This window comes from Glycine max, chromosome 14 (assembly GCF_000004515.6).
Source record: "Glycine max cultivar Williams 82 chromosome 14, Glycine_max_v4.0, whole genome shotgun sequence".
Taxonomy (NCBI): domain Eukaryota; kingdom Viridiplantae; phylum Streptophyta; class Magnoliopsida; order Fabales; family Fabaceae; genus Glycine; species Glycine max.
Window position 1 is genome coordinate 2,189,922 of NC_038250.2, and position 25,946 is coordinate 2,215,867.

A 25,946-nucleotide genomic window follows, 5' to 3' on the forward strand; every position below is an offset into this window, starting at 1 on the left:
TATATTAGCTTGTAGTTCCCCTTTTAATAATGCATTTCATTAGGAAAAAAAATAAAAATGAAATAAAAAATATGGCCTGGGTAACTGAAATGAAAATATAATAAACATTTTACCTAAATGAATAATATCATATGGAATGCATGTGCACAACTAAAATCTTATGATATTCTTTGCTCAAAACGCTTCCCGGCTATCAGAACATTTTCCTGAAGGCAAGAAATATAAAATGGTGATGTTTTGATATTGAAAAACTAGATGTTAACAGACTGTAATAAGAATGTTGCTTTCGTAAGTAATTAATAATGTTTCTCGACAACTAATATTCTTTTCTCAAGCCATTGCAACTTTGCAAGCTAAATATGGCAGTTTCACCGGTTGTCCACCGACATTAACTTGCCCAATTAGTTTGGAACAACACCTCTAACAGCACTAATAAATTATAATTTATTAAATTATATTATTTCAAAATATGTTTTAAAAAGTATATTTAAAAAAAATATTATATAACAATAATAATTTTTCAAAGTATATTTCATTATATATTGGTATTAAATTCTATAATAATTAATTTGTATTTAATAATTTATTTTAAAAATACATTGACCAATATGAAAAGCCACATGTTTAATAAACATATTTTATAAAAATTTAATGCAATTAATATATTATATTCATAATAATAATATTAATATTATTATTAAAATTAATTGTATAATTATATTAATTAAATAGAATATCTAGGGTGTGTTTGGGATGGCTAAAAAGTTAAATTATTTTAATAATCAATTGATTTTAAGATAACTAAATTTGTTAGAATGCAACAACAAATCCAATTTTACGCAGTAAAAAAGTATGAAAATAGCTAAGGGAAAAAAATCTGTTGAGAAATAATTATAAGCTGAAAAATTTCAGATTCATAAAAATAGTTTTTTTTTAATTTTTTTTTTACATTTTTAAGCTATTGTTCCAAACAGCTTTTTTACCACAAAAATAATTAAAATCTTGAAAAATAATCTTTCTCAAATATGCTCTTAATGTTATATATGAAAAGTTGCATTATGGTGACTAATGTCATGGAATTGATTTTGGAAACAAACTCGTTGTATAGGCAAAGGAAGATTGTGTACAATTATTCTTCATGCACCTATTAAGAGATTCTAATCCAGGGGATTAAATAAGATGTATAAATTATTATAAATTTCTTATTATATATTTATCTTTAATTTTTATATATAAAAAAATTCATACCTTCACAAAGTGATGAGAAGCCTCTGGCATTGAAGTTCGTCCTTGTATATTTATAAAATATTATATTTATAATATTAAATAATATATTAATATTTGTATTGATGTTTTACTTTTTTTTTATTTTGATTATCTTAAAATATGTTTTATGAACAATAATGATGAAAAGTTAGCATTTTTAAATATAATTTTCTCGAACATAATAGAAATAATGATTTTTAATGTATATTTTAATAATAAATTCTGATATACAAGTATTGAATTCTATAATAAATAAATGTTGTTTAATATATATATATATATATATATATATATATATATATATATATATATATAATACCTTGATTGGTATGAAAAATCACATGTTTTATAAACATCTATGATAAGTATTTAGTTCAATAAATCTATTATATTTGATAAATATAATATTCAATAATATTATTAAAATTCATTAAGGATTATAATTAAATAAATATTATTTATATATTTATGAAAATACTATATTAATAATATTAAGTACTTTGTTAATATTGTACTATTTAGGTATTAATACTTTTTTTTTATTTTAACAAGCAAAGTAATATCTTTATTAATATTAATTGTTTCAATATATTTCATATTAATTATATTAATACAACAAAAGTATGGTGGAGTGATAGTAACAAAAAGGTGATGACAACATTCATGACAACAATAATAATAGTAGTAAACGCAATGACAATGGAGATGGTGAAAATAAATGCACAACCATGAAGGTGATATAAACAATAAAGATGACCATAATATGGACAACAATGATGACGATGTTAATTAATGCGATAATTTGATGACAATAATATAAATGGTAATGACGATGATGATAGTGACGACATGGTAACCATGAGAGAAGAGATAAAAAAGAAAAAATATAATTATTAAATGAGAAGTCAAATAGGTTTTTTTTATCTTTTAATTATTTAATTTATACTTAAAATAAAATATTATCACATGGTTTATAAAAAAAAATAGTTTTTGTCATTTTCATTTTCACTCGATTTGTATTATCCCATGGTCTATTTTTAAAATGAAACGTGAAACATTTATATTTATCTTATCTACTACCATACCTTTTAATAAATCAAACGAATTTATGTATATAAATTTAACAACCGTACCCCTACTATTTTTTTTAAATGAAAACATTAACAAGTTATAATATGATCACCTTAAAATACACCCAATATGAACTTTGCTAGAGTACTCCTACAAAACAGATGGGTTTATGTCAACAAATCCTTGAAATACACCTTTTTCATGTGAGAAGTAACACTTTAGCAAATTACAACTTAAAATACACCTATGATATAAGTTGTTAATGTACTGTTTCTAAAACACAATTGGATGTACGTTTGAATCTCATTAAAAGTCTTATATTTATGAACATATATTAATTACTGTTATAAAATAATATGTAAATTCATTGTATTTATTAAATGCAACAATAAATGTATAAAAAACCGTCCACTTTTTATTTAATAATACTTTTTAATATGTATAAATTGAAAAATATTAACCAATTATCTTAAAACATTAGTTAAAGAATTTAAAGTGAAAATATTTTTATTAGGAAATAAAAAATCATATTGTTCATGATTATTTTTACTCTCTTTTATATTTTTCATATTAAATATTTTTTCTTTTTAACTCTTTAACCAAAACCTCAAACAGACTGGTCAACCAAACTTATATAAATTATATGAAAAGGATACATTTAATAAATATATATTGTATTTATTAAATCTAATAAATATTTTGCTTTGAATAAAGTTAAATTTAATTAATTATATATCATATTTAATATATATATATATATATATATATATATATATATATATATATATATATATATATTACTTGAAAGAATCATCATTTCATTAAAAGAAAATAAAAGGTACGAAAAATATTTCTTTTAAAATTACTCTTACATTAACTTAATCCTTTCTCATATTATAACATTAAATACTTTATTACTTGTTCTCAAGTATAGTTTACCTATATATAAATATATCTAGAAAAATTGGTAGACAAGTTTTAACATCATCAATTAATTAAAAAATATACTTCAAATAAACATAATCTTTTCTAGCATTATTATAATTCGAGTAGAATTAGATTTGTATCTTTGAGTAAAATCTTATGTTGAGTCTTTGAATGAAAAAAGATATAATTAGAAAAAAAATCATTAAAAATAGTCAGATTTCTGGGGAGATGTTATTAGCAAGAAAAAATAATTGGGAGAAAATGAGAAAAAAATAACATCTGGTGTTTAGTTTTCCACTATAATTAAAAAGAAAGAAGAATGCACAGCGACCAAGTAATAATTGATTAACAGAAAATGGGTCCTAATTAACAGAAAATGAAATACAAGACATCATGCATGTAATTTGCTAGATACAATTCTTGGAAGCCTTGTCAACAATGGCTTTGAAGTTGTCAACATCATATATGATTCTGAGGAGTCCTTGCTGGTATCCCAACTCATCTGCAGACTGATCCAGCAACTCAACAATGGTTGGATGCTGAATCGCTTTGATGGATACCCAAATCTTCTCCATGTTGTGTCCCCCTTTGCCCACTAGCACTGGAACATACCCTTTGCGACCTTCTTCCATTTCGATCTTCCCTCCTATTGCTTTCTCTTACAGAAGACGTACTATGTATTTATATAGGGCTCTTCACCGGTTGGATGAGATTAATTAACCTAAGTAAGTCCTAGTGGCATGCAATTGGCAATTCGTGACCAATTAATATTAATTAATATATCTGCCAAGTGGCATGCTTGAGTGACGCTATTTAATTTTCATCAAGTACATATACAGAAAGTACAGAGTGACGAAGGATTATTAATTGTGAAGTATCAACATTTTGTTAATCAATTTTTATCGTGAAATCTAACTAGATATTTTTAATAGAATCTTCTTTTACTCAATGTTTTTTCAGTCCACTGTACTTTAATATAAAATATTTGCTTAAATAATTAGAGTGTAATTTTATTTTAATCATATCGATAATGTATTGAGTTTGTTAATGCAAGAAATGAACTTACTAAGGTTTAAAAATTTATTCTTATGCATATGAATTTAGATGTGTAATACTTTCATGTTTGTTAATTATATTTTTTTAAAGTATTCTTAAATATTATTTATGTTTTCAGATAAGTAATAACATCTTTTTTTTTTATTCCTATAATAAGATATGGAAAATTTATATCATAAGAGTATATGTTCAGAAAATTTTTATTTTTATTTTCGAGTCTAATTATACTTTATATTTCTATTATTATATTTTATTTTCATTATTTTGAATTTAAACATTTTAAAAAATATTAAAATTCAATCAAACATACTTTTGAATTTAGTAAAAAAAAAATTGTTATAGTATTTCTGAAAATATCAACTCTTATAATACAATATTAATATAGCTTGAAACATGCATACACCAGCTTGGACTTTAAATCAAACAAGGTTAGGTTTGTTTTGTAATCTATCAATTATTTTAATATGAAGTCATACTTCTCTGATCAAAACATAAGGGTATTTCGTGGTCCTTGTCACAATCACTAAGATATTGACAGATATATACTCTCTCAAATTGATTTGCCATGGCAATAATTTAATTTATATATCAACTTCCGAACCATGCACATATGGGGTAGCATGCATGCCGGCGCGCAGAAAAGTAACCTCTTTATGCTTTCTTTTCGGTCTTTTATTTGATTTGGGCGGGGCTAATTAACTCTTAATTATTTAAGAAGATTTAATTTTTTTAAAATCAAGAAGAAAAATACTTGTACTGTAAAATGGAAAAATTGTCACTACTAACTAAAATAGTGCATTCTACTACGCCAAAGGTATACAAGAGTTAAGATATATACTAACAAATGAAAAAATTGTCACTACTAATATTATTGAATTAATTCAAAGCAACCCTTAGAATTTTAGCATTTATGCTTAATTAATTGTTTTACAGATGAAAGAGTTATTCTCCAACTAAGCTAAAGGTGTACAAGAGTTAAGATTATATACTAACAAAGCTTTCAAAAAGGAAGTGACCACGCCTTGCAGTTGCAGGAGTAAGTCTACGCTCAACCTATAATAATAATAATAATAATAATAACAAAAGACGGCAAATCGGGTGACCTGATTCTCCTAAGGAGACCACAAATTCTATATAGCAAAAACTCGATTCTCATCCATTGTCATGCCTGAATTCAATAGTGCTTTGTAAACATTTCAGATAAATAAAAAACTGAGTTCTACTTAGTCTTTTAATACTATATTAGGAAAATTTCTCCCTAGATAAAACGAGTAAACCAAGATCGGTCATGGACAAATTCAATAACATCTAAGGGAAGGGTCAAATGCCAACAAATTTTTACACATATACTTTTATATTAATAAATTTCAAAATTATATATTCTAAAACTAAATAAAATTTACCTATATAGTTGAAAAGCAACTGCAAAGTGCGGTTATGATCTAATGGTTAGAATGATTTTTTTTTTCTTCTTAATTAGGCCATGAATGTGGCTATATAAAAACATTTAAAAATAAGAAGAAAGCCAAGAAAGCATCTATACAACTATAAAGGATAGGCATAAGACTGTGAGGGAGGTGAAGAGCTCTGCTAGGGCTCCAGCTAAGAGTTCTAAGGAAGAAGAGGAAGACTCTTTTAACTGTAATACCAAAAAGGTTAAGACTATGGCAGGTTCGATTACGATAGATGAGGTTATTACTGAGGCCAGAGACAAAGAAAATATGTAGAAAGATAAGGTTCCAAAGTCCTATTTGGATACCTTGTTAGAGGCTGAAAAAGAGATTGTGACAAACTTCCAGAGCTTTGTAGATGAAATGGAACGTAACACTCAGGATAGATGTTACAAGGTAATTAGGAGTATGACAATAATAATGATGCTACAAAGCTATAACTATGTCCAATAACTCCTATCTCGAAGGAATTTGAATAATGGTGTGACCCCCGGAAGAACTCTCATATTGTTGCTGATGTGTTGGGAAGAAAGATAGTTTTAATTATGATTGAACACAAGCTACACAAGGAACAATCTATAATGGGAACTATACGCATTATCAATATGTCGCAAGACTATTACTACCTAGTTTAATTAGTTCTCGGTAAAGAAGGATTAATGGCATGCCCTATATTTTGAAGGACCATGGATTTTTTTTTTGATCAGCATGAAAAATTACTTTTATATAACCAAAAAGGGCATAAGAGATACCCATTTACATATTACATGACAAATGTTCCTTAAAACAAGTGACCCCTCTAATGGTTATATCATATTTAGCATACTACAAGATTGATGTTTATATCTACATTCTGGGTCTTTCCATTGAATTATATGAGAGAAGTTCTTATGGTAAGCAGGTCCAAAGCTGGGAACCATTTTAAAAATCGATATGCTAACTTTATACACTCCAGAGGGAGATTTTGCCAGAATCTATGTTGAAATTGACCTAGGAAGAAAGCTAGTATATATCGTGAATCAATGTCTTGGGTTAGATTCTAAAATTGAAATACGAAGGACTTCACTCAATATATTTTGATTATGGCAAGTACGATCATAAACAACCCAATCCATTCTTAAGAAAATATATTCTATTACCTTTATTAAAAGTAATTAAAAATATTGCTTATATACTATTTTTTCAATTTTTCAAATGGTAAGAAGATTATAGGGATTAAAAGAGAGAAATATATATTAAATGCATGTATAATAGTGTTTTGAAAGAGAATTTTCTAGAAAATGAATCAGATAAATATATTATTTTCTTTTCGTCTAAAATCTTGTTACAAATCTAAGTTACATCTATTGAAAAGAAAAAAGATATAATGAAAAAAAAATTATTTTCTAACAGTTTGGGGGATGGAAGTGGGCTCACAATGTAGTGAAGCAACATTAGGGATTGAGCAAACAACAATTAAATGTCCCAACACATAATCACCAGCAGGAAGCTACCATGAAAGTAATGAAAGGTGGAGAAAAGGAAAATCATGCTGATGTAAGCCCTAAACAAATTAATGAGTCGTAAATTGTGGCTAATCAATTTGTTCAAGATAAGGCGGGATTAATTATACGGTCCATGGATGGTAGTTAAAAAGGGTAAAAATGTGTCTGAGGGGCACAAAAATCAATGTTGAAGTTTTGAAAGCCATTAATGTGAAAGCTCCTGAAAAAACAGATCAAAAAGGGGAAACCAGATCAAGATTCAAATTGAATCAGTACCAAGATGTCACGTTTATTGCATATGATAGCTATAATAATTTTGCATTCGTTGCAAATGTGTAGTACATAGTTTCTTATGACATTCTATTCCAATCCACATCCTATTTAAAGGATATCCTTATGGACAATAAGTCTAGTAAACAACAATCTGTTATTATATATTATCATGATTAATTAATTTTTTTTGGATAGATAACATAAACAATTTATTATTAAGGTGATTTAATTTTGATAATATTTTTCATTAATTTAAATATACACTTATATTAGTCTACAAAAATGTTTAACTGTTTTATTAATTAATTAAATTCAATATCAACATTTTAAGTCTTCATTGTTAAATTAGTTTCGTAAGGTGCTAATATGACAACAAATTGACATATCAGTACTGCAAGTAAAAATTTTATTTTTGGGTAAATTACAAAACATGTCTGATTAAAATTTTATATTTATGAGAGAATTTCAATAATTGAAATCATAAAAGAAAAAAAATAATAAAAGGAAAAGATGAAAAAGAAAAATAAATAGACACGATAAATTGTGCCAAATACTTTTTATATGTTACTGGCATAATCGCTTCCAGTATGCTAAGGGTGAGTTAAAAACGTTAAGTATATGCAAATACTGCTGCACTGTCGTAGTCACATTAATGAAAATTACTAGCTTATGATGTATAACAAATATTTAGGATTTTGTTCACCTACTTATGAAGAAATCCGTTGTCGTCCAGCGGTTAGGATATCTGGCTTTCACCCAGGAGACCCGGGTTCGATTCCCGGCAACGGAAAAGTTATTTTAAATTATTTACTTTATTTGTTTTGTAAAAATGTTTTAACTTTTTCTGTGATATATATCATGAGTCATAGTCATGACTACTTATCCCATTAATAGCATATTTACCAGAAGCTCTCTGCAATCTTGTTGGTAGCACCAAGACTAGCTAAAATTAATGTGAAGACTACTACTTCTGAGTGGATTCAGGTAAACAGCATTCCAACGTACCATTAACAAGCGAAACTTCTGACGGTTGTATTGTATTGCTTCTCATTACATATCTAAAGACTTTTGGTCTAAACACTGTACTTCCTACTCACTTGGATCCAGTTTTATATATTGTATGAGATCTTTTTTGAATTTTTGTAATTTAAAATTTATTGTTTGGATGTTTTTTATGAAGAATTTTAAATAATTAAAAATTTAGAATTTCAATTCCTTTCTAAAAGGTGAGAAATTAAAATTTCTTCTTCAAGAACATAGTTCCTAAAATATCGACCGGGTATGAACATAGAAGAACACATATAACTAGCACACTAATCATATTTTTTTTTATTCATTTTTTTCATCCTCATAATTTTAATTTTTTTATTCAGACACAAACTTTTGAAAATAAAAGAATTTCAATTGAAATATTTGAAATTCTTAAAATTTAAAATCTCTCAAAATTTTAAATTTCTCCATCCAAACACACTTTTAGGAATTTTGTGATCTTAGGGTGTCTTGCTTTTGGAGAGCACATATTATTGTAAAAGGTGAAAAATTAAAATTCTCTTCTTACCGTCTTCGTCAAGAAACATAGCTCTTAAAATATTGATCGGGTGTGAGCATAGATGAACACGTATAACTAGCACACCAATCATTTTTTTTTTCATTCATTTTTTTCATCCTCATAATTTTAATTTTTTTATCCAAACATAAAATTTTTAAAATAAAAGAATTTCAATTAAAATATTTAAAATTCTTAAAATTTAAAATTTTTCCATCCAAACACACTTTTAGGAATTTTGTGATCTTAGGTGTCTTGCTTTTGGAGAGCACCATATTATTTTACACTTCCATTGTTGTGTGAAGGAACAAATATTGTGGCACGTAATTCAGTTGAAAATTGAGTTTCATTGGATCATTGTTATATATTTAGTTTCTGTGCGTCTTCCTTTGGATGAGAAATTGGATTCACTACAAAAAAACATTTGAACTATGCAAGGTTCAAAACCATATTCCTTATCATTTCTCTGTCAGGAAAACTTGTGATATCATAAAAATCACTACATCTAGAAAGTTTAGTTAGGATTGTTGGTTGATGCAATTAAATGTATTAAACTTCAGTTTGGTGCGTATCTTACGCAACATCATGTGGATAGCAATTATTGAATAGAACTTACTTTTTTTTTTCCCTAAAAAATTATGTTAAATAGCATGAAACCGACCTATTATTACTAGTTATAATCATCATATACTCATTATCATTTTCATTTTTTTATTTCTTTTTATTTTCCATTATATTATTTATTACATCTGTCATTTTCTTTCTCTGTATCTTTTCCTTTCACTCATACACTCAAAAAAGTTCATCCTCTTCATATTATTATGCTGTTATCTGATATGATGTTGCAAAAAGTGGGATGCTGTGGAACAGGGAGATTCAAGATGAGTTACTCATGGAATCCCCCAAAGTGCACTTCACAAGCAGAGAGGCAGATAAAGTTGTACTTGGGGACGCCTCGTATCCGTCAGAGGAAACAAATCAAGTAATCTCTCAAAGTATTTAATAGAAAAATACTATCCATAAAAGTTTCTGTGATTTCATTTTCATACAAGGGAGGACACTATCATTGTAATTCTATGTATTATAGAGTATAAACACCCTATGCCACATTGATTCCTCATTAATCATTTCAACAAAGGAGTATTTGTGTTCTTCCAATGTGCTTACGCGGTTCTTTTAGCTTCCAAAGTCTTCTCATATTCTTCAATGGATTTGAAAAGCTCAGAAAAATTGCCTTTCCCAAAACCCCCACATGCACCCTTCTGGTACACCTTCCCTTCCTCATCCTCCACCATGCACCCGATCCTCTGAATTATCTCTATGAATATCGTTGGCCTGTCAATTCAACACAAAACACATTTAACTAATCACCACCCTCCAACACACAAACACTGTCAAATTGTTAATCTAACTTTTACCACTTTCAATCAGTTCAAAGCGGAAGATAAATAAATTGCACTTTTATCTATCAATTTTTTCAATGTCGTAAACTTTATGTCAGGAAAGGGACAAAAGTACAATTTGTAGAGGGAAACACTCTGATGAACTGCTACATCAAGTACATCCATTCTGACATAACACTATACTGTACATCATTTGTTAATTATTGAAAGTTATAATTGAAAAATTAAAATTTTATATAAAAAAAAAAACTAACAAAGTAGGAGAATAAAAAGCACAGTTTAACGTAAATTAAAAGTCATCAAGGCTAGGCTAATAGAATGTGAGAGTTATAATAAAGTTGTTTAGCAGGGATTAAAAAAACAAAAAAAAAAGAAGCAGAAAATGAAGAACCTGTCCCCAACAGGCTTGGTGAAAATCTGAAGCAGAGTGCCCTGATCATCTCTGTCAACAAGAATCCCAAGCTCCTCACACTGCTTAATCTGGTCAACGGTCAACACATCAGCGGCACGGTTGTGGAGGTTGGCGTAATAGGTGGGAGGAGGAGAAGGCATGAACTCAAATCCACCAAGGAAACTTCGCTTTCTCATCTCTCTCAGTGTGGTGAAGATGTCGTGAGTAACAAGCGCAAGGTGCTGCACACCAGCACCTTCGTTGTGTTCCAAATACGTCTCAATCTGGCTCTTCCTCTTCGTTCCGTAAACCGGCTCGTTCAGCGGCAGCAACACCGTCTCCGAGTTGTTCGCCAGAACCACCGAGTTCAACCCGCTCTCGCTCGTTCCCACGTCCTCCGCGGTGAACTCCGCGAACTCGTGGAATCCGCTGAAGCCTTTCAGGTACCTCACCGCCGGCGCCAGCTCCGGAACGTTCCCGACGGCGTGGTCCAGCCGCCGGATCCCGTAGTCCAGCTCCGGAAACGAAGACGACGACGCCGCGGCCTCGAATCCCGGCAGGAACCACCGCGACGGATCTGCGTGTGGCGCCTGCGGCGCGGCGTCCTTGTAGCTGACGTAGCGGAGCACCACGTCGCCGTAGAGGCGCACCTCCGCGAAGCCGGTGCGATCGTCGACGAGAACCGGCGGCGACGCCGGCTCGGCTCCTTTCGCGACGCTGGCGCTGAAAGCGGCTTCCGCGTCGGCGACTTCCAAGGCGATGGCGCGGACGCCGAAGCCGTGTTTGGCAGCGAAGGCAAGGCAGGTGGCGGCGTCGAAACTGGGAATGGAGGCGGAGGAGGCAGCGGAGGAGCCGGCGGAGAGAGAGGGAGAGTAAGGAGCGGAGAAGAGGAAGGAGAGGTCGCCGGAGCGGAGGAGGTAGGAGGCGTGGATTTGGTTTCCGGTGGAGAGATCAGATTTTGCCACAATAGGCATTCCAAGTCCCCAAGAGAATCGGCGAGAGGCGTTGGTGGCATCGGTGCACCAGAACTCGATGTGGTGGAAGCGGTTGACTTGAAAGCGGTCCGACTTAGGATTGGTTCGGACGAAGTTTTTGAAACCGACGAGCTTAAACCCAGGTTGGGCTTGGGCTTGGGCTTGGGCTTGGGCTTGAATTTCGTTGCACATGGGTATTGGCATTGGTGTGGTGTGATGCTGCTGCTTGAGATTGAGCTTGGTGGTTGTGATATATAAGGGGAGTGTGACACTTGGTTGAATGTGATTGGAGGAGGGTGCGGAGAGTGATGGAGTGTACATGGGCATTGCGTCTGGGTTGAGAATAGGTGGATGAGGATGAGGACGAGGAAGTGAAGATAGATGAGAAATGGAAATGGATTACGACGCTCTTTTAACGTCCATATATTGGATGATGTTGATGCGGCTTCTCTCTTTTTTTATTACCCACACCTACAGCCTCAGCGTTATTACTTATATTCAACATTCATTCAACGTACGTCAAATCCACCTAGATTCGTCTCTCTCTTGTTCACACGCTTCTCTTGCCTTTATCACATCCTTTTCTTCTATATTTATCTTCTTTTTTTTAAAAAAAAAAAATTATTATATATTTGGTTCCTAAAGTTAAGAACTCAAATAAATCCCAACCATGTTTATTGGGATTCATTTGTGTGTAAAAAAGATAAGACAATTTAAGAGAACGGTTAAATGAAATAAGATAAGAAAATTTAAGAGGATTGTTGTGTAAAAACTATTATCAAAAATACGTTATTTATACACTAAAATTTCAAACATTGATGCACTATATAACGTTAAAATTGTGTCTTGAACTTTAAGCTACGCATCGTTATTCGTTAAAATATTTTGACATTGTAATTCCATATTTCCAAGGCAATACTGCAATCTAATTTTTTTTTTAAGAGATGCAATCTACTACTGTTAATAATGCATAATTAAAGGAATGTAAAAATGAAATGTATAAGAGAGTCAGTTGCTAGCTGAAATAATCTAATAAACAAATGAGTCCCACAGTTTTTCTCTAATGGTACAAATGTCTAATTTTAAATTTTCTGTTAAGAATTTTAAAGCACAGGAATAATTTAAGAAAAAATATTTAATCTTTTAAAATGATAAATAATTTAATTGTCGTTAGTATGTCCATTACATGAAGGTTGTCCTCTATGAAGGGAAGAGAGAACAAAATATCTCCAAGGTTTATGCCACCGTGCATCTTGGCTACGGTTACAATTGGAAACAAAATGACTACAGCTATTGAATGATAATTACAGAAGATCAGGGGTCACTATTGCACATAAATTTAATTTAATAAGCTTATATAGATAAAATTAGGTATAAACTATAAAGAACAATCAAAACACACTAACAAGAGGATCATCCTCATCTTGAGGATTGCGGAGAGCCAAAATATGTTTCTGAAATGAAGCTGCAGCTTCTTCCCTTTCTTCTAATTGCCCCAGTTTGTCATATACCATGGCCATCAGATAGAAAGCTTCAGCTGCCAGTTCATGAAACTGCAAGAAAATCAAATCTTAAATAAAAAGCAATAGAAGGGGATTTGGGTGTATTAAGACTAGTGAGCTTTCACCATCACAACATAAATCTTGCAAGTATTAAGACCCCATAAAATCAATTTGATAAACATTTATCCAGTATCTATATGCCCGAATATAATGTATGCCTCTGCTTTTGGTTTGCACTGGTTTTTCATTGCGACAGTCATCCCTACTTCATTTTACGCTTTACACAACTCTAGCATCTATCACAAGCATGCAATCATGTATCCACGTGAACTTTGGCGGGAAGCAGAGATGCAGCAAAAAGGCTTACAAATGAAAAAGGACCAATGAAAACTGTTCGGAAGCTTGTAATTATGTAATATATTGTGTAAAAGAAGTATTGTAAATTAGGGATATTATGAGTTGTATAATTATATGACAATTATCTACTGTATTTGCAGTTCTAATTATAAATAAGAGTCTCCACTGTGTAGTCAAGACACAGATTCATTCACATGAACTCTCATTTTTCTTCCTCTCACAAGGGATTACACAAAAGATTAAAAGGCAGAAAGTTTGCTTACCTCCAAAAGTTGGAGTTCTTCAGATGCTTGTCTCAATGAATCTATCACAATCTCATAATTTTCAAAGACTGAAAAAGAAATTCAAATCAGTCAAGTAAGATTCAGTTAAAGCCCCAACAAGGGGAGAGAAAAAGGATCAACACCCTCAGAAAACTATTGATGAAAATGTGGGGAAACTAATTTCCCCCTATTTGATTATTATCTTTTACAGAATCAGAAATTTGGCTATTGTATTGAAATACTTGCAAAAACAGCATATGTTTAAATATATGTAGATAGACAACAAATTTGAAGAGCATAGTTTAACATCAACTATTTACAGTGACATACCATTGAAGTTTGAATCACACAGATAGCATTTTGCTTCAACAATAAAGGCACGGGAGCGGAGTTCCAAACCACCATGACCAAGAATCATTGGGAAAGCTCCATGGATAAGGTTTAGAGCCCTTGTTGCATGGCTTGATCCAAGAGAGAGCCACAACTCAGCTAGAGTAAGTGTGGCTGAAGCTTTTAGAAGGTCCAAGTTAAATGAGAGGCAAAATGAGAGGCTTGCTAAAGCATATGGAAGACCAAGAACTGCATTGCCTGATTTCTGATAAAAACAAATGAAAGAAGGCTTTAAAGTAAAAAAAAAGTAGAGAACACAACAATGTGAAAGCTAGGGTTGGGACAATGTAGTAGATTGCCAGTAATTTAGGATGATACATAGATCAAGCATTAAAAAGAAAAGAAAAAAAATGATCATACAGATAAAGCAAAATGAAATAAAAAAGAATTTCATTCAAGATGGCTTGATCCATATTTTTTATTATCAAAACAAAAAAGTGTTTGATAGTTGATCCACACCACATGAAACTAACAAGTATGTCAGAGATTTACCTTGTGAATCTCAGCAAGTAAAAGAAGAACTGAAGCATTCTCAACTTGAAGATTGTATTTGTAGCACATACAGAAGAGGGAGTGTGCCACAGCAGCTGCCTGAAAGAATCATCATATGAAAATTAAAAACAATCTATACAGATTTTAAACAGTAAATTTTTTAATTGTTCAACTGTTAGGTAACAGTGGTTGATTTCACCCTTTTGTCTCCTTATGGGGCAAGGAAGCTAAGATCCTCACATACTGTACTTTAATACATAACAATAACAGCATTGCATACAGCATGCTTGAAATCTACAAATCCTATGCTTTTGCCAAATGATACAATACAAGGACACTTAACAGAATATACTCAAAGGGTATGATCCCTTGTTCAAACCCTAAGGCTTTTTTTTCAAATGATATAGTACAAGGACTCTTGGTAAAACAGAATATATTTAAAGAGTATGATCCCATGTTTCCAACAAAAGAACAATAGTAACATATGCAGTATAAATTCAAGAATCAAATTGTGAATAGTGTGTGAATGATTTTCTGTATATAGTTTAATATTTAGTACATAGAAGAAGACTAAAAAAAACCTCTCGGAATTGATTTGCTGCAAGCAATGTACGAGCATGGCGAAGGCTTGCTTCTGTCTTTAGTTCCATATCTACACCAGTTACTCGTGATGCCAAAACACCAAGTTCATCACACAGTTTCTGGGCTAGCTTTAATTGTCCACTACATGGTGCTCAATTAAGTGAGCTGAAATTGCAGATGCTAACACAATTCAAGATTCTTAATACAACAAATGAACTAGGCAACTTACCGATGTAAAGCATGCTCATGAAGCAGCTGCAACTTTAGCAGTAAGATTTGAGATTTTGAGACAGATAGAAACTTCTCTTCTGCTATTTTAAGGGCGAAAAAGGCCTCTAGAAACAGAGAAAAAGGAATAAGTCAGAACAATAAGAGGGATAAAAGGTAAGGAACTCGAATGGGTGATAGTGGACATTTCTATCCACTATCAACAATCTTAATGAAGAAAAAGATAACTCTGTATTAATGAAATGCAATTTGCACAGCAAATAATTGCCATTAAGTTGAATTTATCATATTATTTTTTTATAAAAAGTTACTCTGGCAACTTACAAACTATTAGCAAAAGTACAGAAACAAGATAAAACAAATGCAAATGTGAAAACAATCACATACAATATTCAATTTTATGCAACCAATCTGACCTTTGTATCCTTTAGATACTGCTAAATGTTGAATGAGCTTTACATATGCTAATGCTGCATCTGATGAGCTGGGGAAACCAAAAGATAATTCAACAGAAAAATTTAACAAAACGGTGGTGATACAGTTATTTTTCATAATAAACAAAGGTGATAATAGCAGCTTAGAATGTGATCTCTGTAATATATTCAGCTCAGAAACTACCTTGATGCATCAGCAAAGCGAGTTGCATGCACCAGCGCATTTATGCGAGACAGTGGTGAGCTAATAACAATTGGAAAAAAAAATCAGATTGTGAAATACATACAGCAAACTTTCAAGATATTAAAAAAAACACAAAAATTAGAAACAAGAACTATATCTTTAATCACCCCAAATGATGAAAAATAATTAAAACAAAACGAATATGTAAAAACTGCAAAGACAAAGCATGCAATCTGCCTTTTTATTTATAACCATAACTTTCGCAAAAATAAAACAAAACCAGGGCTTAAGGAATTTTGTCAAGATGGTGTCTAGTCTACCCTTATGATTTATCTATCTGTGTTTGAAAACCATAGTTCACCTGATTAAACCCTAAAATAGAAAAAATTGGGTGAAAATTTGCTTCTGAATGTTTGGTAAGCAAGACCTTAATAGCAACTAAAATGTTTTACTTTTACTAATGAATTATAAATAGAAATAACTGCTAATTTATTTTAAGAATATAATATTACAGAGATGTGTGTAAGTATGTGTATGAATCTCTCTCTCTCTAATTTTGTCTTTAATTAAAGTGGATAATTTTCCTCTTTTGAACTTTGGTTCCATAAAAAGGAAAAATAGTCACTTCTCAGAAGCTTGACATGAAGAACTACACAGAATGGCACAATACCATTAAAATGTTTTTGATGGGTACTGAGAAAGAAAATCATCTGACTGAAAATCAATCCAAGATTAAGAAAATAGTTGCAATAGAAGAGAGACTGCAAGGATAATGTCTTTCCAAAAATTCATTCAGGCCATGAGTGTTCATCTTTTGCATTCATTACCACACTTGTACTCACCCATACATAAATGCTCCAATAAAACCAACTATCTCATCTCTTAGCAGAGGGTGTGCTTGTGTGTAACATCTTTCCAATTTATTAGTTCCTTTACTATATATTTATTCCAAGTTTTGGCCCTATTTTTACATCCCCACTTCCATTTTTTACATTCAAGCATTCTGGCCCATGAATAATCTTTCCCACCTTTCCCAACAATTGATATGGCTAACACAGCCAATAAGTCTCGACCTATAATTATATTGCAAAGGGAAGGAGTAGTTGTTGGTGCCAAATAAATAACAGCTACATTCAAGATTTTAACATAATAGAACATTGATATATGGATTAAAATTCAGTAAGGCTGCGTACAACATCCCTCCCCCATACCTTCGCATAGCGAAGAGCCTCTGGGCAATGGGGTACGAAGTTTTTTAATAGATTAGCCTTAAAGCAATGAAATTTTAATCAATTATACCATGTTAGTTGGCAATTTCCAAAAAAAAAGATAGAACAATAATTAGTGTAACCTTAATTCATAATTTCATATAAACATATATCAACACAAATAGCAACTTTACCTTCCATATAACTCCCATGCAGTTGCACGAAGTATATAAGACAAACCCAATACTTGCAACACAGATCCAGGAATTGAGGTTGGTTGTGCAATGAATTGGGAAGCATTAGAACTGTTGCCAGATCCATTCTCTTGACACAAAACAAGAGAACCCGTCGGCTTTTGTAAATTCCTAAGCCAAGCTGTACTAAAGGCACCATCAATTGTCATTGCAGAACTCTCATAGCTAAAATCACTAATAAGATGAGAACTCAACCGAATTTCCTGCCAGCCATATAAGAAGAAAATAGATTAAGTACAGAATTTAATTCTTGTGTTCTGAAACTGTCACCATAGAATAATCACAAAGATTTCTACAACCTTGCAAACATTAACGGGGCAAGTACTGAGCTTCATGGAAGTTTTTGGACCAAATGATAGCAAGGGCCGCTGTACATGCTGCAATCAAGATATTACCATGATGTAAAATGGCATAAGACAAATTTCAAGTTTCAGTACTCACTAACAGGACTTAAAATCTAATTTAAGTTGGTAGGGCTTGAAATAACTTATATAAGAAAAATAATGATGATATGTAAGATACATGGGCTATGGATTCAACTTTAACAAATGAGGTACTAAAATTTATTAGAATTACGGTCATATTTCAAGACACCTAAACCATGCGACATCGAGTATGATCTATCTGATCCCTAATTTTCATCGTCAAGAAATTGTTCACTCAAGTTGAGTCTCATTGAACTTGTATTTCACACATTGTGTCTCTCTCTGTCACTCCTACTTACCCAAAAATCTTTTCATTTCAAAGCTACTCTCCATGACTCAAGTTTAGAATTCATTCTTTCTCTCAACTCATCAACTACAACCATGTCTGTCATGTACTGCATAAAGCATACACTAAGGCACTAGCTATTCAATGTGCCCAATAACTACATCCAATACCAAGGTAAACTGATGGAATAATGGAAAGTGCAACCTATTATGCTTATATCCCTTTTATGTTTTATCCCACATTTGGGAATGTTCAATCTCAAAAAAGTGATTGTTTGTTTGCAACCCGAAATGCTCAAAGCAGCGCTCTGATTCAACATGGTAGCAATAGAAACAAGAACAGTAGCATGTGCTGAGACTTGAGAGAATAAAATACGGAGTTTGTACCTAAGATATAGATCAAATGACAGATTTAGGGACCCGATCCTTTCAGGGACAGCAACATTTTTCCCACCCCAAAAAATGATTTCTTGCTTGGTAGGGTACTAGGGTTCAAACTTAATGATAGATTGAAGTAAATGTATCATGATCAAATTTCAATCCTAAATAGCTAACCAATCAGATATCAAGGAAAGTCCAGTACCACATACAAAACTGTATTACAATCCATTTAACATTAATATGGATTCAAAGTCAATCCTCTGCTAAAGCCTTCCATGAGACTTCTAGTGCCATCCTAGCATATACTCTATCTATCTCAATGATGACTATGCAAGGATCTTTTTGTTTCCTTCAGTATAGATACATCACACCCTGCTGTAGACATAACCTCCCTGGCATAAACCCAAACACTCTCAAATGCAGGTCTCATCTTAATCAACTCACGATAACTCTTTCTCATGTTCCACAGTGTGACTCATGAACTTGATTATCTGGAATTTGCACAATTCCATGTCTCTCCTATATTCTTATATTAACAGGTCAATATATTTGAGGCTTGAATATTTTAAGAAGCTAAAGCCACAACAAAGATTTTACATTATTGCTTAGGATTCATAAAGTACTGGCAGTATAAAGAGAGTGTTTAGTTTAAAGTAGTCAGCAAATTTCATTACCGTTAGATCAAATTTGGCCATTGCCAGATGATTGGAAGCCACCAACCGTTTTAACTTTAAACTTTCTGCTCTCTTTAAAGAACCTCTCAAGAGAACAAACAATTGTTGCTGAACAGAGAGCGAAATACCTATACTTGTAAAAGGTGAGTATGACGATCCTAGTGTCGCAGCTGTACTTGAGATGCCATTTTCAAACAGCAAGTTTGAAATAGCTGCTAAAGTATATGCAAGACAGGTATCATTACTTTGCTGCACAAATGAAAATTGTCAGTTTTTACAGCACAACATCTGGAAATATTTGCCAACAACATTTATGTTGCCATGTACCCCTTGTAGCATAGCATGCACAGGCAACATTTGTCAGCTTAGGTTTTGCAAATAATTGGTGAATACATGTTCACAATTTTATTTAATAAATAAAGCTTATTTTTATATGATTACCTGCTGAGAAACACGAACTGCCTCCGACAAAACCTAAACATAACAAACCAATATAAGTGACACCAAAAAAGTGTATAGTATTATATTAGCTTAATGACTAGTGGAGTATAAAATAATACAAATTATAGAAGCCTTGAGGATTAGAAAAGGTAGAATGCTGAGCACGTATCAAAATCAAAATGCTAAATTTTTTTACCTCTAAAGCCAGCTTTGGATGCCCAAAGTGAAAATGCATCATCCCCAAACATAATAAACCAATTTCATATCTTCCAAAGCCATTACCACTAACTGAAGGAATATAATCAAATCCTTCAGTCCCTGCACTTTTGTCCAACAAATAACAGACCAGTTCAGTTGCAGAACATAATGTTCCTCTATCCTTTTTATTGGCTATTAAGTCACTCAACCCTTAAGGGTATGTGCACAGGACAAATATAGTTATGAGATCTATAATTCAAAGCAAAAGACAAAATCTATGGATGAAGGAAAAGGTTTACAATTGCATATGTAGGGAAACTTTAATGTCAAATTGAAGATGAAGAGAATAAGGTTATTAGAAAAAAGTAGAATGCAGGCAAGGTAATAGTTGCCTTCAGTAGCATGCAAACAGACTAGCAATGTTAACAATTTTGTTGGATGAGAGTCAACTGTGTTTATTGAGGTAGCAATGAATATCCATTGATAATGAACTGCCACAAATGAATGATGAATTATTTCTGCTTGCTTTATATGTAATTAGTCATCAAATGAACCCAAACATTGGCAATGCCGTCAAAGAGATTGAATAAAGAAATAACCGCTGAATTACCTGTAATCAAAATAGCAATGAAGATTCTCCAAAGCAGAAATATAATCATCATGAGAAAGACCATTCAAGTAGCTTAAAAAGTGAACCTGTATTGAGGTGAAAGTCAAACTCTCAGCAAAGAATTTAATGAAAAAATCTAGTATATTAAAGGAATGGTATTAAAAAAATCTAATAAACTTACCCGATGCAGTTCAGGTGCCAACTTTTGTAGTTGCCGTAGAATGATTTCAAGCCCATTGAAAGATACAGCACTACCATTCCTGCAATATATGAATAAAACTTGAAATTTAATATAATTGCATGCACTGTTACAGTTAATTTTTATAAAAAAAATCAGCAAAGTTCTAAGTTTACAAGTTGTTACTTTTCAATGGTATGAGCTTGCTCCTGTAAGTACCCTTGTACCTGCCAGTTTGTCCGCAGAAATACCGGGCTGCTGTGATCAACATCTCGCAGCATGTTACTTGAAGGGTCCCCATATGGACTAGCTACTCTAACTTTCTCACTCTGTTTGGATACTGAATCAGCAGGCACATCAATATCTGTGCATGTGAGTTCCAACATTATCAGTGAAGTTTTGTCATTGTGTCAAACAGTGTTTCCAAAAGCAAGGCATAAAAAGAGAAACCCAAAAGAGAAGTGCAGGATAAACTGTAGAAACAGAAAACAGGGATTTGGAAAATTGGTTAAATATCCTGGTCTAGATTTTTTGAGTGCTTTCAAAACTACAGAAAACACTAAAAGAGCAGCCCAATTAAATTAGATGCTTATACCATCAACTAAACTCAGAAGAGTGTTGTGTGTATGAAGATGGAATGGAACAATTTCACTAGCCTCCTTTCTTGCTTCAATTTCTTCTGAAACCTTTTCATAGACAAAGTTCTCCAGGTCCATATTCTCATATTCTGAATATGTCTCCAGATTACTACTAGAATCATCTAAACCGTGTTCTTCATAGGAAGGACAATTTGAGAATTCTTCTTTACAATAGATCCCGAGGTTTGTCAAGAGATGAGATACACCCTGGACACCCAAATTAGAGGTTATGAGGAGGATAAGATTTGATTCTAAAGAAGAAAAGTGAAAATTACACATATAAACTAAGCATATGAGAAAAGAGTAAGAAAAAAAAATTAACCAGAGACTCAAAATTGTATATTAAATTCCTACTAGCAACATGCTCATCATGAAAACAAAGGATAACAGGTGCTGAGCCCCACTCCACGAATTTTAGTAATATCAATGCAAACTCATTCAAAGGTATCATTTAGAGTTTACTTCAGACAACAATACTTTCTTAGAAGCACCTAGCAATATTATGGAGCTTCAAAGAAGACAACTTCACCTTCCTTCCCCCATTTTTTTTTGACATGGATAATGATCATATAAACATTCAAACAATGATCAATTTAAACCATCTTAAGAATGTGCAAAACATCATACCTCAAACGATAGCAAGTTAAAAGCAAGAACACAACGCCGAAGAAATATCCCCAGGTTACTGTTCATGTCCAAAATAACCTGGTCATCTTCCACAGCACCTGAATCAGGACCCCCAAGTATTCCTGAACCACATTTTACTATCAGTAAATATGAAAATTTGATCTATCGTTATAAGCAATAACCAAAAGCGATGCAACTTGCAAGTAAAATAAAAGGATAAAAGAGGGAATCAAACAAGACATAACATATAAAAAAAAGGTCAAAGGCTAGCAAATATTAAAGCTGATAAACTCACCTCGTATATCGCTAAAAAAATTAAACAAATCATCAGGTGATGACAGAGATGATAGTCTGCTCATCAACTGATCAATAACCCAGGAAGCCTCCCAGTTTTGGCTCATCATTCTCAATTGATGGATGAGTTCATCCAATTTTGGCTCCATGATATCATCGCAGGACTGCATTATTAACAACATTTTCAACACAACAGCATGAAGAAAATGTGTGATCCAACACTGAATTAGAAAAAAATCCCAAAGAATATGGGAATGCTAAAAAATAATTAAAATAACATGCCCATTCCACTGGCACTACGCCCTAAGATAACTAAGATCCTGTTTGAATAGATTCTTCAATAAGAGAAAGTAAGAAGGTAAGATGAATTAAGCTTCTCCCATAAGTTAAGGTTAGCTTATGTGTAAGTTAAAATTATTAGCTTTTGGACTTTGGAGAAGCTAAATGAGAGAGCTTTTATAACTTAGCCAATGCATAATAATTTTAACTTATGCGAAAAGTTTAATTCATTCTACCTTCTTAATTTCTTCTGCTACAAGTATTTACTGAGAACCCAGTAAGAGAAAACAGACAAGGCGTGAAGCTAAGAAAAAAAAAACGAGCACTATTTAGCACAAGCTGCCTGCGATACAACTGAGCCAAAAATTCCTCCTTCCAGAGTGTGATAAGTTTAAATTCAAATTCAAATTCAAAATGGTAGAATTGATTGAAATGCAATTTCATTTGTCCAGAATGAAAGAAAAAAAAGTGGTGACCTTGGTGAGGGCTAATAAGAACAAGCCAAGGCGATTGTGCTGAGCAACGGAAGCGAAAGGGAAGGGGACCGATATCTGAGCGGGTGGAGCGTAGATCTTAAGAAGTATGCAGAGTGATACTTTGTGCGGTGTGATTGCAAACGCGCCGGGTTGCTTCAATATCCCACCCATCAGTTATCTTCGCCTGCTTTCTGTTTGACAAAATGCTGAGCTGATTGTGCAGCTTGAGTACAGTGATGTTCACTTCGATTCGATGCCTGATCAGTGAAGTGAAGGATGAAGGAGCAGGCCTTGGACCAGTATTGCTGTCAATGAATTTGAGACTGTAAGTGGGCGTTTGTCTAGGGTTTGGTTTTTGTTTTGCACAATGAAAAAGCGCCAACTGAAAAATGATATTCTGTATTTAAATTCAAAAGTACACATGATACCCAGACATCCACTCCCTATATTATGGCACAACAGAAAAAAAAATGAAAGACGGAGAAGAAATAGGAAAAAGAGAAAGGTGGGAAAAATAATTGATTTTGATAAAAAAAATACGTTTTTTGCTAAAATATATTTTTACTCATTCGTCATTTGCTGGAACAATAATATTGACTTAAATTTGAGAGATAAAAGATTTTTAAAAATAAACGACCAAAACAAATTTTAATAAAAAGATAAGAAATTAAAAATATATTTTAACCTAGATTTTTTTATAAATTTGATTTTATATATATATATATATATACTATATATATATATATATATATATATATACTAATAATCTACTGTGAATTGTAACCTAAAAAGATTGTGCAATGGTATAAGTTACACTACATTTATATGACATGAGTGAGATAATCTATTTAATGGAAAAATACACATTTAATTTTTATCATGTATAAAATTCTATTATTCTAAAAAACAACAATTATATAGTGCGAAAAAGATTAGTGTTTTTGAAAGACACTCTTAATTTCTAACTCAAGATCAAAGCAAATTTATTATGGATGGTAAATAAAAGTAAAATAATTATATCGAGAATAGGGTATTTATATTGTTCAAAATCTCACTCATTAAGTAAGAAAATAAAAAACAAAATAAAGCATTAACTTTGTTTTTGAAGCATCATCCTCTCTCTTAAATAGTGTTTAAACTATTGAAATTATACAAGTACTCTTTTTTTTTTTGCAATAGCAAATTGAAGAACTTCCATTGATGATCAACTGTTGAATACAAAAAGGTAATTGAGAGACTGGCAAAATCGGTTGCCACCCTTGCAATGGAATGAGTGACAAAGTTTGTTTGCCTCTTGATAAACTAGATCAAATAGTTTGGATTGAGGGAGAATATGTATGCACACTCTTGAATGATGACACTAAGCTCAAAAAAATCTTGGGTCATACTATAGACCTTATCTACAACTAGCTTACTATCCATTTCAAAAATCACTCTGCAAAAGTGATTCTCCAATAACCAATTGAGGGCTCTCAACGAGCCCAAGGCCTCCCTTTCGGCAATAGGAAAGAACTGACCTTCACTGTAAAAAATGGCAACTTTGAAATTGCCTTGGTTGGCTCTACAACAAATGCCCCAACTAGTGCTATTAATATCTACATGGAAGGTGGCATTAATGTTGTTGCATTTGACGAATCCTTGAGGGAGAGGAGAACATGAAATCCGAGTAGAAATCTCCTAATCAGTATTAGCATAATTATGGAAACCTTTTGCTTGAGTCCAATCACACAAATATTGTTTAGCATTAAAAAATAATCTGAAAAGCTGTTGGACGCTTGTTTTCCCAAATGAGCTTGTTCCTACCGTGTCATATACCAGATAAGAGTAGCATTGAAAATCATGCTATATAGTATTGAACATTTCTTCAAATTAGTTTCCTTAATGTTAGTAATATTTTTTTAACTAGAACTTTTTGTGTCTTGTACCAAAACATCATTTTCCTTCTCCTAAAATTTAATTTTACCAAAACAAAAATACACTTTGTTTGGTTGGTGGAAGTGAAGGGGATGGGTGGGTGGAAGATCTATTCTTCAAATTTTTCGAAAGTGTTTATAGGAGTTTTTCTTCAATAAAAAACGTTTTTTAAGAATTATTTTTAACATCTTATTTGTTTCAAAATATTATTTTTGTCTTTATATCAATAATTCAAAATATTTCTATATCACAATATAAATTATTTATTATAAATTTAACATATACTCTATATGTTTAAAACTATTAATTAATTGTGAATTTTAACTATAACATATAACATAACATAATTTATACATTTAAAAGTTATTGTTTATTATAAACTAGTAATATGAAATAATATATTTTCAGCACATCTTAAAATACTGGTTTATTGATAACATAAATTTTTTTATAGTTTTTTTATAAGCCAAGTGATGTATTATTAATAGAAAGCCAAACTGAGAATAAGAAGTGTCAAGTAAAATTATTGATATTATCACTGCAAACTCTTACTTTAATTGATAGTGTAAAAATATATACATTGGAAATGTTTAAAAAACTTAAAATCATGTTTTTAATATAAAATTAGTGTTTAATTTTGATACACTCTTAGTTAAAGGCTTTTTACATTATAAACTGAATATAAATCATTTTAAGTAAAATTTTAAAATAATTACTATAAAAATGAATAATTAAATCCATAAAATAGATTTAAATATGCAATCTTAATTGTATTTCATTATTCAAAATT

The 25,946-nt window shown here is 31.7% G+C and overlaps 2 protein-coding genes and 1 non-coding gene across 4 annotated transcripts; 1 reads left to right on the top strand and 2 right to left on the bottom strand.

Annotated features, from left to right (window-relative positions):
* The first annotated feature begins 8,246 nt into the window (after positions 1-8,246).
* On the top strand, positions 8,247-8,318 carry TRNAE-UUC (transfer RNA glutamic acid (anticodon UUC)). Its single transcript has one exon. It is a non-coding gene; the product is annotated as a tRNA-Glu (tRNA).
* Positions 8,319-10,053: 1,735 nt separating this feature from the next.
* On the bottom strand, positions 10,054-12,169 carry HPPD (4-hydroxyphenylpyruvate dioxygenase). 2 transcript variants are annotated; one of them, NM_001367992.1, is made up of 2 exons: positions 10,869-12,169; positions 10,054-10,409 (listed from the first exon to the last, which is right to left on the bottom strand). In NM_001367992.1, exons 1-2 carry the CDS (start codon positions 12,044-12,046, stop codon positions 10,238-10,240), a joined length of 1,350 nt encoding a protein of 449 aa, NP_001354921.1. In that variant the 5' UTR covers positions 12,047-12,169; the 3' UTR covers positions 10,054-10,237. The 2 variants fall into 2 exon arrangements, with proteins under 2 accessions (NP_001354921.1, NP_001235148.2); NM_001248219.2 differs by having other exon boundaries at positions 10,059-10,409.
* An 807-nt stretch (positions 12,170-12,976) lies between these two features.
* Positions 12,977-23,713, bottom strand: LOC100808661 (anaphase-promoting complex subunit 5). Its single transcript, XM_014766931.3, has 20 exons — positions 23,243-23,713; positions 22,489-22,651; positions 22,194-22,315; positions 21,524-21,773; positions 21,115-21,292; positions 20,932-21,010; positions 20,751-20,836; positions 20,139-20,265; positions 19,943-19,975; positions 19,502-19,750; positions 18,036-18,113; positions 17,677-17,939; positions 16,275-16,334; positions 16,073-16,140; positions 15,658-15,763; positions 15,428-15,569; positions 14,847-14,945; positions 14,295-14,559; positions 13,965-14,032; positions 12,977-13,395 (listed from the first exon to the last, which is right to left on the bottom strand). Exons 1-20 carry the CDS (start codon positions 23,411-23,413, stop codon positions 13,234-13,236), a joined length of 2,769 nt encoding a protein of 922 aa, XP_014622417.1. The 5' UTR covers positions 23,414-23,713; the 3' UTR covers positions 12,977-13,233.
* Between the last annotated feature and the right edge of the window lie 2,233 nt (positions 23,714-25,946).